The sequence below is a fragment of the Carassius auratus genome, chromosome 12 (assembly GCF_003368295.1).
Source record: "Carassius auratus strain Wakin chromosome 12, ASM336829v1, whole genome shotgun sequence".
NCBI lineage: Eukaryota > Metazoa > Chordata > Actinopteri > Cypriniformes > Cyprinidae > Carassius > Carassius auratus.
Genome location: NC_039254.1, coordinates 16554302 through 16573443, shown reverse-complemented (window position 1 = coordinate 16573443; position 19142 = coordinate 16554302). Strand labels below are relative to the sequence as shown.

At 38.6% G+C, this 19142-nt stretch overlaps 1 protein-coding gene across 4 annotated transcripts in view; it reads right to left on the bottom strand.

Moving 5' to 3' along the window:
- LOC113111985 (transient receptor potential cation channel subfamily M member 4-like) overlaps positions 1–18713 on the bottom strand; it is a 51040-nt gene extending 32327 nt beyond the window's left edge. For 3 of the 4 annotated variants that reach the window (XM_026277296.1, XM_026277298.1, XM_026277299.1), the window contains exons 1-6: positions 18503–18713; positions 16438–16499; positions 16172–16349; positions 5376–5556; positions 4368–4537; positions 1062–1230 (exon numbers count right to left, since the gene is read on the bottom strand). In XM_026277296.1, coding sequence (XP_026133081.1) covers positions 1062–1230; positions 4368–4537; positions 5376–5556; positions 16172–16349; positions 16438–16499; positions 18503–18568 — 826 coding nt within the window. In that variant the 5' untranslated portion in view covers positions 18569–18713. The remainder of the gene's footprint in view (positions 1–1061; positions 1231–4367; positions 4538–5375; positions 5557–16171; positions 16350–16437; positions 16500–18502) is intronic. The other variant, XM_026277297.1, reaches the window with a different exon arrangement.
- Between the last annotated feature and the right edge of the window lie 429 nt (positions 18714–19142).

Genomic DNA, 19142 nt, shown 5'->3' with positions numbered 1-19142 from the left:
GAGGAAATTAAATATATATGTCATGTATAAGTTGCATTTTAATGTATTCAGAAATAATAACGGCAGACCTAATAATGTTACAATGTGCCAACAGGATATTTTTAGTTCCCTTCACTTTACAACAAATCCTTTAAATGTAAAAAATTTATCAGAACAGAACAAGAATTAAAAATATATAATTCTAATGGATAAATATAACTTTAGTATATAATAATATAGGCTTAGCTATGAACAAACAAAAAATTAAAAAATTATAATAATTTAAAGCTAAACATAAGGTAAATTTGGGCTCTCTCATTCAGGACAAATCCAAACATTTCCATATTCATGATGTTGCCCATTTCAAGCTTAACTGTTTTTCATTATGTCAAATAGGCTTTGTAGTTCACGTGTGTTTCCGTATCGGCAGAAAAAAAATCATAATGACCAAAAAAATGCCAGTGGCCCGCTGTTCACGCTGGATGGCATGGTGAACAGCTGCTATTTACACTGAATACGTGCGAATGAGGCACCAGCGCGATTAAACATCTGAAACAGATAATACTCAATGTTTGGTGTATGTATGGATATATATATATATATATATATATATATATATATATATAGAAAGAGAGAGAGCTTAGGCCTTATATGTAATGACTGTTTAATAACAATAGCATGCATAATAGCCTTTCTGTAAAGGTCTTTCTTTACATTATTGATGTGTAGACTGTATCCCACGTTTTGAAATGAACTCACTGTATTTTTTTTAATGTTTTTTAAGGATGTTATAATGTTATTGTTGTTTTACGTCTTCCTTTCATCATTGTTTACAAACCTACATTTTACAATTACATTCAGTTCGCAATCCGTCCCTTTGTGCCACCTGGCGGTAGATTCGCGAATGATTTAAAAACGTGACTGACTTGCATTTAACGCCGTGACCCTGCGGTGATGGGACACGCGGCAGTATTACCCATTCTGGTTGTCGAACTACTGTATTATATTAAACACAATTTTATCATGAACATTTCTGAATCCTGCTTATGAAGAGCAGAGTGCAATTCAGTTTAATCTTGTACCTGGGCGCTGACGTGAAATGTAATCCTCCAGACGGCCTCTGAATCCGAACTCCCCACCTTTACGTCCTTCGGTCCCATCGTCCACCAGAAGGAAAGCCTTGTAGTTAGTATCCAGAGAGTAAGTGCCACGTGAAGTGCTTTGGACAAAATACTTAGCAGGGAAACTTCCCTAAGAGAAAGAAAAAGACTGAACCATCTGCAAAATATATATATATGTGTGTGTGTGTGTGTGTGTGTGTGTGTGTGTGTGTGTGTGTGTGTGTGTGTGTGTGTGTGTGTGTGTGTTTGTGTGTAACAATAACCAGTGATTTTCACTTTTATTTTTATTTATTTTTTATTTTATAATCGGACGCAACCCCCCATCCTTCTTTGGAACTATGAAATACCGGCTGTAAAATCCGGGCTCCCTGTCTTGAGGAGGGACCACCTTCTCTAATAGGGTTTTCACTTCCTGTTCCATAACCAGACCCTGCCTGGGGCCGACTATCATCGGAATGACCCCGTTGAATATTGGCTGCGCAGAGCTGAACTGAATACGGTAGCCATTTTCTACTGTGTTCAGGACCCATTCAGATAAAATTGACAGTAGTTTTCACGCTGCTAAATTATCTACTAAGGGAATCAGTCTCTCGAGACTGACTTCTGGTGTATGAGGTCCCCGCAGGAGTGGCGAGCGGAAAATACTGAGAATGATGCTCGCTGGGGACCACTGCACCCTGGAACACTGGCAGGGTTGGCAGATCGGCCCAGAGGGTGCTGAGGCGAGACGGGCACAGTGTACTGCGGTGTGTAGCGCTCTACCGCAGCAGAGGCTGCCCTCTGAAACCCTAGGCTTCTGGCGTCAGGGCTTCTTGGCCGAGGACTTCTTAGATTCTATGACTGCCCTAAGATCTTGTTTAGGCTTAGAAGACCTCGGCCGGGAGAATTCTCGTTCCCGATGCGGAGGAGCACGAGAGGCAATGCTCTGTTTCTGGGAGTTGCGATACGAGGAGCTAGGGTGCGGCTGGGGCATCTCCTGCCCAGATGCCAGAGAGAGCGACGAGGGAGGAACTTATGGAACACCGCCGGTTGTTTGCGGGCTTCCTGAGACCTGTCGACCACAGAATTGACTGCATCGCCGAACAGGCCAGTCGGCTGGATCGGGGCGTCCATGAGGCAGACCCTGTCCTGCTCTTTCATATCAGACAGGGTCAACCATAAGTGCCTCTCCGCGGCCTCCATAGCTGCCATGGACTGCCCAATCGCTCGGGCGGTCTCCTTGGTGGCACGGAGGGAGAGATCAGCGGTCCTAGTTAGCTCTGAAATATCATGGGACTTGATCTCTTCTCCCTCGTCTAGCTCTTTAAGCAGGTCGGCTTGGTACGCCTGTAACATCGCCATGGTGTGCAGACACGTACCAGCCTGACCCATACCGCATACCCTTTGCCCACCAAAGCCGATGTTGTTCTGAGTGGCTTTGAAGGCAATGCCGGGGCCTTCAGAGATGATGCCGCGCTGGGGGAGAGATAGCTCAAGAGCGTCTGTTCCACCTAGGGCATCGCTCTACAGCTCTCTCTCTCTCTCTCTCTCTCTCTCTCTCTATATATATATATATATATATATATACACCACAAACACACATATATATATATATATATACACCACACACACGCAAAGATAAAAGTTTTGTGTATATATATATAAATTATTTAAATTAAATAATTTATATATATATACACATTTATATACATTTATATACATTTAAATTATATTGTGACAAGTCAGCTGCCTCCTCCCTGATTATCATCGGCACCCCGTCCTAAATCACCTCCCTTCCTGTGAGAGGAGGGGTGATGGACAAGTCAGGGCCTGCGGCGTGTGATGGGGCACGCCTGATGGAAATGGAGCCTCATCACCGCCGCTGTTGAAAAACTCAACGTCCCTCTCCCGGTCTCTTCCCTGTGCATGCACACTGGTGTCCTCGTGGCTTGAGGAAGGGTGCGTTGAGGGACTCCTGCGCCACCCCAGACATGAGCTGCCAGACCCGCGATCTGGATGAGAACCGCACCCGTTTACATGGCCGACGGGCCAGGATGCCTGGCCACCCATCCCCTGCCAGCAGCGCTGCCAACGAGAGTAATGCGGACTCCGCCCCTTACCTGGACCCTTCATCCATGAACACTGCCCGACCCATACGAACCGTGCAGCACAATGAGGACACCAAATTCCCTGTTGTTTCTCTGTCCCTGTTCCGGCGCACTGCGAGAGGGAGGACTGCCCACTCCCTGCCCACTCCGACCGTTTGGAGCCTGGTTGAGGCTGGTAGCACTCCCATGTGGGCGGCACCCTGATGACAGGTATGTCGCTTGGGAGGGGGAATGTGATGAGTCATCTGCATCCTCCCTGATTATCATCTGCACCCCTTCCTGAATTGCCGCCATTCACCAGGCTGACTGGAGTGGGTATGTGAGAGGAGGGGTGCTGTACGAGTCAGGTCTGGTGGTGTGTGCTGGGGCACACCTGATGGAAATGGAGCCTCATCACCCCCGCTTTTGAAAAGCCCAACGCACTTCTCCTCGAGAGACCGGTCTCTTCCCCATGCATGCACACTGGTGTCCTCGTGAGTCCAGGAAGGGTGCGTTGAGGGACTTCCGCACCACTTGAGACGTGAGCTGCCAGACCCGCGATCCGGATGAAAACCGCACCCGTTTACACAGCGCCGCGGCCAACGAGAGTGATGCGGCTGCTAGAGGAAGCCGCTGCCCCTCACACCCAGCACTGAAGAGGGGAGCGCGTGCGGCCGCCGGACTCCATCCCTTACCTGGACCCTTCCTCCATGAATACTGCCCAACCCACATGAACCCCGCAGCATGACGAGGACACCAGATTCCCTGTTGTTTAGGACACTCTTCCCTTTTGGCCACTTTTATCCCATTTTATGACTTCTTTTAATAAAAGCCTCTCCGAGGCCTGACGCCACGCCCACTGTGTCTGTCTTGTGCTCCTCCTGTATCTATCTATCTATCTATCTATATATATATATATATATATATATATATATATATATATATATATATATATATATATATATATATATATCAAATACTTCTTAATTTATTCAAATATAACATCACAATATATTTTTTCAATTAATAAATTTTTTTAAACTATGTACAAAAATTTTGGTTCTCGACTTTGACCAAAGTTCAAATAGTGAGGGTATGTATATGTGGTATATGGGAATGTATATTTTCAATGTGTTCATTTGTATCAAGGGTAAAATATTTAGTGTTAAGTATTCTAGTACTGCACCATAAGTAGAGTTACCTCAGGGTCAACGAGCTGCTGGCGATTATGTACCATTCCCCAAGGAGCAATGCCAATAGGAACCACTTTATTTAAACTGACAGAAGACACTGCAGTGGCGTGATCTCTTACTGCCTCTCCTACACACTTGCCGATGCCTTCCTTCAGCCCTGAGGTTATGATCCACGCTCCTATACATCCAAAATCCAAAATTAACTTTTTTAATTGCCAAAGAAAAAGCACATCACACCCCTAATGATCTCCTTCCCTGGCTCCCAGTTGTGGCCAAAATCTAATTTAAAGAACCCAATAGTGAAAAACCTGTTATTTACATGTCTATCTGGTGTTTCAAATATGCTTGAAGGTAAACTTTATTTATATTGCCAGTGTACTAGGCTCACTTCTTAATCTAGCGGTCCAATAAATCTGGCATTCTATATTACAAATATTATTGGTTCTTTCACAAATTGCTTTGGTCCTTGTGACTTTAGTTAAAAGTGTCTGTTAAATGTAATGTTTTTTTGGGACTATATTCACACTGAGAAAAACCTGTTGAGCAACTTCCCTGACATTGATGAAATAATCAATCCAGCTTGAATTTGTGTCAGGGTAGCTGGGCCTTTGATGGCTTGCAGTTAGAATAAAGATCAATGTGTGATTCATATAATTGCTTGCAATGCCAGTCACTATATTAAATTAAATTAAATTAAATTTATGCATTTAGCAGACGCTTTTTTCCCAAAGCAACTTACAGTGCATTCAGGCTATATAAATTCACTGTGGTCATGTGCTTCTTTTTCTCATCAGGCATTTCAGGTGACATATACAAACAAAAAGTGACATGGCATACAAAGATCTTCACAAATAAGAGGACAAAACATCTAACAGGTTCTTTAAACAAGCATGTCTGGAGATCTAAACCTTCCACTTCAGATATCAGCCCTTGGTAACAACATTGTGAAAGCGTAGCATAAATTAATGTGAATGAAGAATAAATGAATAATATTGTGTGAGGGGAGAATAAGATACCTGTACTCTGTGCTGCTTTAACCAGCCCCTGCCTCAAGACCTCTCGCACCCAGCTCTTGACCTTTGACCTTCCTTCACCGCCAACCACTGACACCACCAGGTTGGGCTGCCCCAGTTTCCAGTGCTGTCTCATGATATCAAAGACCACAGAAGGAACTGTGGTGCTGGAGAGACGCAAGAACTGGAATAAAAAGAAGAATTAAGATTCAAACAAGGAATCAAAGAGTAAAAACAACTATACATTTTATACTGTGACCTTTCAACTACTTTCAACTAATTAATTAATTAATTAATCTAAGTGAAAACATAAACCTTTTTTATAATTATTAAAAGAAGGGGATTAAGAACAAAACTAGAATCGCCTCCAAAAAGCAACTGTAAAAAATAAATAATAATTGTAAATAAATTGTGCATCTAAATTGCACATATGCATATTTATACTATATTTTTATTCATATGAATTTATTTATTTATTTTTTCATTTTCAGTTTCTTTTTGTATTTGATTCTAGTTTTGTTCTTAATCCCCTTCTAGCAATGTTGTCCCATTCTTGTCTAATACAGGCTTCTAGTTGCTCAACTGCAGGCTGGCCATTTCAGTACTCGAATCCTCCTTCTACGCAGCCATGAAGTTGTAATTGATGCAGTATGTGGTCTGGCTTTGTTATGTTGAAAAATGCAAGGTCTTCCCTGAAAGAGACGTCATCTGGATGGGAGCATATGTTGTTCTAGAACTTGGATATACCTTTCAGCATTGATGGTGCCTTTCCAGATGTGTAAGCTGCCCATGCCACCCGCACTCATGCAACCCCATACCATCAGAGATGCAAGCTTCTAAACTGAGTGCTGATAATAACTTTGGTTTTCCTTGCCCTCTTTACTCAAGATGGCATGGCGTCCCAGTTTTCCCAAAGAACTTCAAATATTGAAATCAAAGAGTTCTAAAGTATCACATGAAAACAAGCAATAAGAAAATGGCTTTTTCTAATTTGAAAAATGAAAGAATTCTTAAGTAGGCTATCACATGAACAACGTGTAGACCTAAGTGAAAATACAGAGAATAAACTAAATATTACTTAATCTGTAACGTAGGCTATGTGATTTAGACCTGGGTTATCATGTCCTTATTGCGTGCTAGGAAGGCCAACATATTAACCATATGTTGTGGTTTCAGGGAGGATCGCATGGGGGTAGCAATATTCGCCACGGCACTGAAAACCCTTTCTGACGGTGTGTTTGTTGAACAAATACACATGTATTTGCATGGGACTGTGGACAGCAGAAGAAATCTAGACTAGTGTTGTCAAAATCGGAAAATGTCATGGTACCGAGTACCCGCTCGACCCGGTTCTTGATGCATACAGCGATAAGTTTTCCACAAAGCAGATAACGGAATCTCAAAATCCAGTCATGAAAATGAAACTTGCAATTTAATATGGACAGTCTTGGAATTTGTCAAAGTTAGCATAAATTAATCATATCAAATCTACATATGGACCAGTATCTGTAAATATTAAGCCACAAAAGTTGGTTGAAATATGAATCCTGCATGTTCTCTGTGTAACTGAATGAATGTCACAGACGTGCGGGTTTGTTAACTACATAAACTAAAGCATGTGACGCTTGCAGTAATTTCAGCATCTGCAGTCTCAATGAGGACATAAATACATAAACAATATCGCCAGAACTGAGTCACTTCACAAGCATTTTTACAATTTCATTTGAGTAAAACCATTGTCAGTTTAAAGGTATTTACGGCAACCGTCTAGGGCTGGATGATCCGAAACCGAAATTCAGAACCTCTTACAGACTGTAAGTTTTTTTAATCCTGTTAATACTTCCCCCTAAAAAGCATACTACCACGTGTGTAGCCACATGACTGTGCCCCGTCCAGTCAGTGGCATAAAAGCAAAACATGGAGATGAACACCGATTCAACACACACGCGAGCGGTGAGCCTTGCGTCTTCACTAAACTTTGTCACATCGCGTGCACAGAGGAACACAGAAACTAGTTGTCAGCGCTGTTCTGTGATTAATTAGCTTAGCTAAAGTAGCTTAGAATCTCAAAACTTATAGCATATTTTTCTACTTTTGAAGGCTATTTACAACCCACAGCTTCACAATAATATAGAGACAGTATGACTAATTCACACAGGCAATCACTCGTACTGGTACTTGCGCCAATTTATCTTTATCTGATCTTTATTTATCTCTTACACCGAGCAATAATCTATAAGAAATGTTACGAACATAGTAGGGCTGGGACTTTAACGCATTAATTTAGATTAATTAATTACACAAAAAATTTATTGTCCTTTTCTTTCATATCGGAAAAAGATTAATTAGTTACAGAAAAAAATTTCCCGCATTTTTAATAACTTATTTTTGCACCGCGGAACGTTTCTCACTGGATGAGTTTCGGCGGACCGATTATACTGAAGCACCAACTAGCGTTCGCATATCACTGCAGCACATCGAGCCTCAAGCATCACCTCAATGCAAAACATATAGCAGCTAGCGTGGACTTTACACTTTATGTTGAACTATGTATTATTTTGTTGGTGCAACTGGCAGTTTATGTTGAACTCTTTATTGTTTTGGCCAAGGTTATTAAAAGTTGGACTTAGTATGTTATATCCTCTGAAGCAACAGAGAGATGTTTTCTAATAGTCAGTGTTTCCAATGTTCTGAATGTAATTAACAGTATTGTGTATTACATAAAAAACACTTTACAGAAGGTTCCAGCACCTATAAGCTTCCTGGATTTTTGAAATGTACTATTTCTAAATTGTTTCTAAATATGCTATTGCTACACTTCATGGCAAAAATTGCACTGGTCTGCTAGACTTGGTTGAACAAAAATAAACAATATTTTGTTGCTTAAGCTTATGTATTCAGTCATTATTCAATGGTATACTATAAATCCATGTGAAAAAAAATTACTTTGCACTGTTCTCAGATCAAATATTTATATGCGATTAAAATGCGATTAATTTTGATTAATTAATTACAAAGCCTCTAATTAATTAGATTAATTTTTTTAATCGAGTCCCGGCCCTAGAACATAGATAAAATAACTGCTGATAGTGAGCTATGATGTCAGATCGCACTTTCAATAGGAAAAAATATCCCACCTTTAATAGTCGATTTCAACCGTCTGGCTAAGGCCAGTCTAAAAAGACGCTCAGGACAGTTGCTGCCACTGCTGCGTGTCGTCATGAAAGCGTATCATTTTCACGTGTTATTAAGCCTTGCCAATTTAACCATTCAAAAAACTTGAAAGCATTCAAACACAAGACGCGGAAAAGCTGAACTGAACTGCTGGTTACTCGAGCTGTGCTCGGTGCGCACGGGGAGAGAGAGACGCATCTCACACACAATAACACTGAACTGAGCTCTCCTTTGCAGAATTGCTAATGCAACCTTTTCACACCACAGACTGAACACAATTAATCATTGCTTGGTAATTGGCCAACAAAGTATTGACTGTTCTCTGAAGTTTTGTTTGATAGAAAGATATGTAATGGATTGCAATCAAAGTTATCTGAAATTATCAAGATTAATTTGTTCTGACAGTTTAACTCTGAGTTCTTGTCATATTTTATTTCCATTTTCTAAACTATAGCAAATAAACTGATAATGTGAGAAATGTTGAAGGTGTCTGAATAAATTTTGGTTTGACTGTATGTTACATTTTTACAATGCTATTTTACATTTAATTATTTGGTTTCTGTACCTGGACACTTACAAAATTGAAAAAACTTAAACACTTTGTAAATAGCACAAACAAATTAAAAGAACGAACATACAAGTTAAACCCAGCTATGGCCCTGCTTACAGTACAAACCTTGTCAGGGAACTATGAGGGCAAAAATAAACCAGAAAAAAAATAATCGTTCATTAATTGTAATCGAGGTAAAATGTTCAATTAATCGAGAGGTTTTGATTTTAGGCCATAATCGTCCAGCCCTACAACTGTCAAAATAAAAGTTAATTTTAACATAAAAGCATTGTGCTAGAAATATGACTATTATTTAGTAGAATGTATGTGAAACTGCTACGACTGTTTAAAAAATGTATAAAACTTTATCAAACTTTATCAAATCACACAATATTTCTTCCGTGTTTTAAATGTAATAGCAAATCCCCTTTAAAATGTAAAATGTGTTTAAATTTCATTAATTAAAAGACAAATTAAATTTGGAAACTTATTTACTGTTTTTCATAATTATATTACTTGTAGAAAATCTTTAAACTAGGGCTGTCAAAAATAGCCCGTTAACGGCGTTAATTAGTTGTTTGTCGTTAATTATGTCAAATTTTTATAACGCATTTCACGCATGCGCAGTGTGACAAATTATTCAGGTTAGGAAAGTCTCGTCGATCTCTGAATTCTCAAGATAGTAAAAAACACCGACGAAAACACCGAAGAAGCTTAAGGTTTTACCCCATTTACTCTCAAATACATTCATGTCAAGCTTGATAAACAGAGACGACTTTGGTAGTTGATACGCTGGAGCTTCTTCTTTCTGTTATAGCAGTGATCCTCATCTGGCTCGCGAGTTTCCTGCAGAGTTTAGCGCAGACTCCAATTAAACACACCTGCCTGTGATTTACTAATGATCCTAAAGACACTGATTAGCAAACTCATGCGTGTTTGATTAGGGTTAGAGCTAAACTTCGCAGGAAAGTGGATCTCGCGAGCCAGATTTGAGGATCACTGTGTTATAGCATCCTGTGTTTCGTACTGCGCATGCGCAGAACGCCTCCAGCAATGCAGCGAAAATTACAGCTGTTTGGAAAAGCATATGCATTTTTACTTGGTTTTACTGGCACTTGAAGCCTTCAGAACGTGAAAATATCGATCCTATAGTATTGTGGCAGAGCAAATGAACACCTCCCAAAAACAAGAGTGCCCAGAGTGCTGCTTATGTGATTGTGGCGCATGTTTTTGTTTCTGAGTTCATTCTTTCGAGTTTCTCTATGCATAATTTCATTGATATGTGGCTATATTTAACCACTGGTTCACCTAAAACTCTTACACTATCTGTAGTTAAATGGCATGGTTTGATATAGTGCTCAGGTAAATTTTATCTAAGTAAATGTTAAACTTTTGAAATTCAGAAAAAAAGAACCACATGATGAAACAATACATGAAAATTATGTATCTGTGTTCTGTTATTTATCTTTTGGTATGCATTTCAGAAAAAAAATGGTTAGGATTCAGTTGTAGTTGCAAATAGTGATTAATCATGATTAATCCACTGAAAATTCTGATTAATTTGATTAAAAATTTTAATCATTTGACAGCCCTACTTTAAACACAATTGTAAATAAGGATAAAAAATGGCATTGGTTTGGCTTTTTTTTTTTTTTTTTTGAATATTTTTGTGTTTTGCTTTGGTACCAAAATTGGTACAGAGAACTGTGTATTTTCACTGGCATTGGTACCAAATACTGAAATTTTGGTACCATGACAACACTACTGCCAGCTGATGTAGGAGACCACCGATGTGGAAGGAATTCTCAGAGCTCGAATATGGCCAGCAAGTTTATGAGCCACGTCAGATGATGGCCTCTCCACAGACCCTGTGCAGAGTGGCCACTCATGACTGCCACCCAGCCCATGAGAGAGGCATCTGTCATTAGCATTACACGATGACAATTGGTCCTGCATTATGGTCGAATCCCACACCACGCCTAAATAAGTGGTTCTCTGTAGTGGAGAAAGCACACTTTTCTTGGCATTTAGTCTTAACCCCAGCTCTTTCATAAGGGTGAGGATGAAATCTTGATGCTGAGCCACCATCTGCTCCGATTGGGCTATCATTAACCAATCATCAATGTAACTGAATGTGCAAATGCCCTGGAGTTGCAGAGGAGCCAGAGCAGTGTCCACAAACTTTGTGAAAATGCGGGGTAAGAGTGAAAGGCCAAAGCAAACCTCAGGAAAAGGAAGAATCTGTCCTTATCTTGCATATCGGACATATTCAACCAAAGATGCCGCTCCATTGCCACCATTGCTGCCATTGAATGGCCGTTGGCCTTGCCCAATTCTTTGGTGGCTAAGAGGGACAAATATGTGGTCTAATGCAGTTCGGCTACCATGTCAGATTCCTCCTCCCCCTGTCATCCAGTTCTTTGAGCAGGTCAGCCTGGTATGCTTGTAACATAGCCATGCTGTGCAAACATGTGCCAGCCTCCACCATTGGCACGCTCTCTCCAGTGGGAAGAAACCACAGCACAGGTTTCCAATCCCTCAGAGGGAGCCATGAATCTATAAGGGAGAAGACCGAGGAAAGGATGAGCCCATCTAGGATCACTCGGCTAAATCCACTTGAGATCCCCATGACAAAAGTCTATGATGTGCCTCAGCCAATCTCATCAAAAACAGCCCTGATGAGAGCGCACACAGCAGGAGCAACTCACAGTCATGACAATCATCTGTATCCCCCGCTGCCAGATATCGTGGGTAGGGAGTAACACAACATAGTTTAGACTTAAAGTTTGGACTTAAGAGATTGATTTTGACATAATATGCTTGTTGACTGACAGACAAAAGTAAATAATACTGACACATACACAGAGAGCTATTGAATAGCAGAACTAACAAGAACTAACTTGTGCTCTGCCAGATGCACTATTATACTTCCTGATTGCTCAAGTCACCCCGCTCGTGACGTTTTGCTGCTCATTTGGACTTATTTTACATGTGCTTCAGAAAGAGGTCAAGCAGGGGTGTTCCCAAAATGTTTCTCGATGCACCTCAAGTTCCTGAAGGGGAAACCTGAAGGGGTGGCAGTGTCTTCTCAAAAAAACTGGATGAGAAAATAATAGATATTAAAAATACTTTGTTACAATACTTAAGATTTTTTTTCAAAGTATATGTACTTGAGTTTTTATATTTCAGCCAAGTTACACTCCTAAAAAGTGACGTGACATTCAGCCAAGTATGGTGACCCATAATCAGAATTCGTGCTCTGCATTTAACCCATCCGAAGTCCACACACAGAGTAGTGAACACACACACACACACTGTGAACACACACCCGGAGCAGTGGGCAGCCATTTATGCTCCGGCACCCGGGGAGCAGTTGGGGGTTCGATGCCTACTCAAGGGCACTTAAGTCGTGGTATTGAAGGTGGAGAGTGAACTGTACATGCACTCCCCCCACCTACAATTCCTGCCGGCCCGGGCCTCAAACTCACAACATTTCAATTGTGAGTCTGACTCACTAACCATTAGGCCACGACTTCCCCCTTTGCTCATGTCCAAACAAGTAATTGACATGCACAATCATGTGTTTTTTAGGGTTGGGTACTGAAACCGGTATGCACTGAACCGAATCAGAATGTAGATTTCGGTGCCTCATTTCAGTGTCTCTTAAAGGTGCTGTAGGGAACTTTTGTAAAAAAAATATTTTTTACATATTTATTAAACCTGTCATTATGTCCTGACAGTAGAATATGAGACAGATAATCTGTGAAAAAAATCAAGCTCCTCCCAGTGTCCTATTGCCATTTGCAGAAAGTCATGCGCTCCAGGTAAAAAACAACCAATCAGAGCTGCGGTCCGTAACTTTGTTTGTGTTCAAAATGTAGAAAAATGAACATAATAAGCGAGTACACCATGAATCCGTTTTCCAAACCGTGTTTTTAGCTTGTCCTGAATCACTAGGGTGCACCTATAATAAGTGTTTATATTCGGACTATTTTAGATTGCTTCGGGGGTACCGCGGCGGAGTAACCCAGTACCTTTGTGATTCTTCATAGACATAAACAGAGAGAAGTAGCTCCGGCTACAATGTTCTTCCGCAAGACGCAAGCAGTTCTGTTTATTAGCCGCTAGAGCGTCAAAAGTTCCCTACTACAGCTTTAAATGCCTGAGCGATTGATTGAAATATTTGTCCAAAATATTTGTCCTGGGTCTACTTAATGCACACAAGAAACATGGGCATCGCTATGATTTTTTTTTTGCGGGGATATAGCATTTAGCACCATAAACTGTACACAAATTTGCGATTGCCTCCGAGTCAGTCCTCTTAAATTTCAGCTGCAGACCTGTCTCCTCCCCATCTTTCAGCGTGCTCTTCAATCCGCAGATCGCGGCGGAGCAGCATGTGCGGACACAAACAGAAACAGAGGACACAAGGTGTGTTTATCAACAGATTGTTAGAATACCTGTATCTATGCAGTTCTTTGTCATAAATACAGTTTACAAAATGTAACGGGGGAGAAATCTGTTTTCCATCTACTGTAAAGTATTTGCTCCATTCACCGCTCATCACACCACAGCTGTTTCCTCCAGTGAAAATCTAGCCATTAATACATATGAATGCATACTTTAATTATAATTTAATTCTACTTACTTTATACACGCACTACTGTGCAAAAGTCTTAGGCACATTAGTATTTTCACCCAAAAGAATGGTGTTTGGCCAGTTATTTATATCTTTTGCTGTAGTGTGTCAGAAGGAAATATCAGTTTACATTTCCAAATATTAATTTTCCTAATCCTACTGACACACTACAGCAAAATATATAAATAACTGGCATAAAACCCTTTTTTGGGGTGAAAATACTATTGTGCCTAAGCCTTTTGCACAGTACTGTACTTTACAAACAACATTGTTGCTACTTTATAAAGAATGACCATAGAGTCTTTCACAGAACTGATTAAAGACAGTGACAGACAGCACTAATTTTAACTGTCTAATTGACAGAAAAACAGTAGAAACATAATGTGTGGTTTTGTATTAAACAATGACCCAGATCATGAAATACATTTATTAGCCTTAGAGTAAGGGAAGCACAACTTGGGAAATGAGCGCATCCAAGGAGCATGTGAAAGCTATGGATTTATTTTAAATATTTTTAAATGTTTTTTAATGTTATCCATAGTTTTTTGTGGCTCTTTTCAAAAGTTCAGGCACCACTACCAATTTAAAAGTATCGAAATGGCACTGTTATCATAAAAAACCCAATCGATACCCAACCCTAGTGATTTCATTTTCCACACAAGTCACAGAGGTGTGCGATACAGCATCGTCTCTTTGATATTATGGTAAGTGATGTAGTAATAATGTGCCATCTGACGTTATCAAGTAGTCTATATCACCAAATGACACAAGAGTGCATGTACATTGATTTATTAGTCTATTAAAACTCAAAATTCCAGGCATCCTAATTTGTAGAAGACAAAAATGCTTCTGTATGCTTTTTATATTTATATAATTTCATGTAACGTAGGCCTATTTAACTTAATCTAATGTTTATCACACAAAGAGTGCCATTTTTCTGCAGATGCATGAACACATTAAATAATAATTTTATGCAAGTTCCGTAAATCAATATATTACTTACATTTTAGACATAATATTGCTTGTTTTTGTTCAATTTTGCTCAAGCGAAAATTGTTCCAAACAGATCACAGCACTGTTTTGCATCTCTGACCAATTGACGGTGTTTACTTATTGAATGAATCAGCTTTTTAATGAATCGGCTGAATAAATGATTCAATGATACACTCATTAACACATTCAAATGCTTTGTTTCTGAATGAATCAGAAATTTGAATAAATCATCTGAATCTTAATGACTCACTCATTCACTTATTTTTTTTTCATGATTTAAATTATTTAAAATATCAGTTAACAATGTTTTATGTAAAAAATTTAAATTAAAAATTAAACCTTTTTATACATCTGTATCTGCAGTGTAAATGCATCCATGTCCCCTCTTAGATACATAAACTATTTAAATACATGCTATTTCACCTTATCTGACACACACATGTATTGGTGATTGGTGGTTACTTTTACTTGAGTATGACTTTCAAGTACTTTATACACCACTGCTTACAACAGAGAACCCTTAGCGTGCCGTGGGTCTAGTGGGGGATAATTGAGAATGAATGAGGGAAAGTCACGTGAGAGGAGGCAATGTCTCCATTGCGATTTGACTGATTATATTCAAAGGTATTTGGTTCGAGCAAAGAACTGTGGCAAAGTCTCCAAGATGCTTCAAGAAACCTTCCTGCAAAGCTTCCTGAAAAACTATTCACAATTTCACCTAGGGCAGAAGCTGCTTTAAACGCAAAGCATGGTCACACCAAATGTTGATTTAATTTAGATAATAGAAGAAAATTGTTATAGAAAATCTATTTATGACATTATTTTTGACAGCATCCTCATTTTACAACATTTTTACACAAGTGCCTAAAACTTTTAACAGTACTGTAGCTTTGCAGGTAGGTTTCTTTCTTGAAGCATCTTGGAGATGTTGCCACAGTTCTTCTGGACTGTCTCAGTTTGTTCTATTTCTTCATGTCATTCCCAAAGGACTGGATGATGATAAGATCAGAGCACTGGCCGCTGTCAGTATCCTTGTGCAAAAAATCTCACTGGAATATTTCATAATATTAAATTTAATTTAATTTTAATTTAATATTTCAGTTAATGGCAAAATGAATGTTTGGAAATTTAAACTCATATTTCCTACTGAAAAACTACATCAAAAGAAAGAAACAACTGACTTAACCATTTTTTAGTTGGTGAAAATACTAGTTTGTTCTAGTACTGTACTAGTAAATACTAGTTTTGGCCAGAACTAGTATACATTTTTTTTTTCTGTACTTGTTTTCCAAAGTTGAATTCTTTATTATCCATGCGATCCATATCACGAATATCTTTTTATATGTAAGCTTTTTATTTTAAAACCCTATCCCAATTCATCCAGGCTCACTACTGCCACAGTGCCATTAATCATTAATTTGAACATATGCACAAGGAACTCACATAGCTGTGTCTTTTGCCGGACCCGGCAAACTCCAGCTCTCCATAGGCATCTGTGGGCTGCTCGGAGGAGTGCTGTATGCTGTCCCAGTGACTGACGATAGCCGTGCTGAAGTTATCGCCCAAGGCCACTGAAGGATGGGAGTCCCGCGTGGCCCCACACTGACACCGACCACCATTGCTACAAAAGAACAGAAGGAGGATTTGTGCTCTGACTGTTCTACAGAAGAGATACTGGATACTCAATACTGAATAGTCAACAATCTTACCTGAAAGAGTCCTCCACAAATGTTGTGCACACTCTCTTCTTCAATAAATTTGGAATCCAGCTCTAAAATCAATAAATTTACAGAAGCATTCCATTCATTAATACTTTAAGTATTTCATAAAAAAAATATATATATATGTTAGTAGAAGCAAAGTTGTTCACTTTATTTTCATGTTACTGTAATTCACAGTGCATTGATTAATATTAAGAACTGCAACTTTAAAAATGTTCAAAATGTATTGACAAATTTTAAAAATTAAAAAAAATAATAATTATTCACGCCAACATTTGTTTAAATTTAACTCACACTCAGGCCTCCCAAGATGTAGATGAGTTTGTTTCTTTATCGAAACATATTTGGAGAAATTAAGCAGTGCATCACTTGCTCACCAGTGAATCTACTGCAGTGAATTGGTTTCTTAGAAACATGAAGCTTTTCCCTTCACAAGATGTACAGGATGTAATTGATGTAGAGGAGTTATTTGGATTATTGTGATGTTTTTATCAGCTGTTTGGACTCTCATTCTGATGGCACCCATTCACTGCAGAACATCCATTGGTGAGCAAGTGATTTAATGCTCTGCTACATTTCTCTAGTGAAAAAACAAACTCATCTACATTTTAGTTGGCTTTAGAGAAAGTAAATTGTCAGCAAGTATTTATTTTTGGGTGACCTTTGAGTGAAATATTCATACTTGAGGTGACAAGATAAAGATGCGCTGTTCATTGTGAGTTCATGCAAACTAATAATGCAGTTCAACTAACGTTAACAAATGAAAACGTATTGTTACATATTATCATGCTATCTATGTGATTTCATCAGTCACAAAACTATAAGTTAAACTGCTTACTTTACCCAGATTCCACATGTAATTTCATCATTAGGTCCCCACCCAGCCCATTCATCAAGAAAGCAAGCCAGACCAGTTTACCCTTTATAGAACCTCATCACTTATTTAGACTATAAGAACTCTGTGTTTAGTGTCCCTGCAGTGTTTGTCTTGAACACTGAAAGACCAAAGCACAAACTTTATTCATGCACAGTACAAAAAAAAAAAAAAAAAAAAAAAAAAAAAAAAAATATATATATATATATATATATATATATATATATATATATATATATATATATATATATATATATATATATATATATATATATATATTCTTCAGAGGAATATGGGATAATTCTTTTTTGGATAAATGGGATAAGAATTTGGACTGTTCAAGGTACATCTTCTGAGAATTAATTATTTAATCAATGCAGCTTCTAATTAAATTATGTGTGTGTGCTTGTTTATGTGGTCTATGAGGACACAAATTTGTATAATGACATGGGTATAACATTATTATTATAACATCAAGCTGATTTACACTTTTGGTGTCCCCATAAATCATATACAATGAGTTTTATTTTTTGAAATCTAAAAATGCACAAAGTTTCCTGTGAGGGGTAGAGTTCATTGTAGGATGATAGAAAATACCATTATGCCGATGGAGAGTCCCTGTAAACCATAAAAACCAACATGTGTGTCTGTGTGTACTGTAAAATTCAACCTACTAAAATTTTATACATTGATTAGAATTAGAAAATCCATAAAATGTAATATAATGTTTTACCCAAAAATATATTTATTAAACTTTACTGTATGTAACCTAGAGGTTTTAATTTAATCATTTTAAAACAAAGACCACCACACAAACATAACACTTACAGTACATTTATAAAGTACAACAAATGTAACTGCGCGGTAAAATGTAACCTACATTGTAGTTGAAATAAATGTGACAAATAATGATACTACCTAAGAGGCACATGCCGAACGCACATGCACAGTCTTGTAATAACCCATGATGGTCTGTTGTTTTAGAGAAACTCCCTGCAGTCCTGCTAATTGCCAAAATTAAATCTAAACGATGCCGAAATCCAAAAAGTCTTTCTTTGCATTATTAATAACATAATGAATTAAACGACCGAATCAGGTTTGTTACAACACAAAATCGAGGAAAAGTAGTGCTCCGGACGTAGGCTACAGGTGCAGTAAGCAATTTTCCGACAGACCTACCAGATCTTGTTTTGGCATCACGGCCACTACAACTTCCTCAGGTTCCTTAACTCTCTTTTCATTCATCTTGCTTTGTTTATGGACTCTATGAAGTCGCTGTTTGTCGTGAGTTTCACCTCAGAGCGCTCAGCTGCTGCAGCGCGTGACGTCCATGAACGAGGAAGTCCGGGATCGCTCGAGACTCTCTCGGTGACGGCTACCTGAGAAATCAGGTGTAACCAGCGCAGGGTGTGGTTACAGAGGCAAGGCACGTGAGTAGAGGAAAAAAAGACGAGATGGTGTTCGCCTGAAGCAGAATCCGGTTCAATGCACGTTACACAAAAGAATTTTCCTGTGTGGGTTTTTTTTTTTTTTTTTTTTTTTTTTTTTTAGAAATCACAGTCAACTAAATACCTTGTTAGTTACCTAGTTATTTCACTGCTTGTTGCTCACTATAATGATTCATGGTTTAATGTACCGCGTCTCTTTTATATATATATATATATATATATATATATATATATATATATATATATATATATATATAATGCATACATATACCCGTGTGATTTTATATTTAATTATTTAACAAACAAAACAAATTTTAAAAATTAAAATTAGAGCTGGGAGTGTGGCCCAGTGACACTGTTTTTGCCCTAAA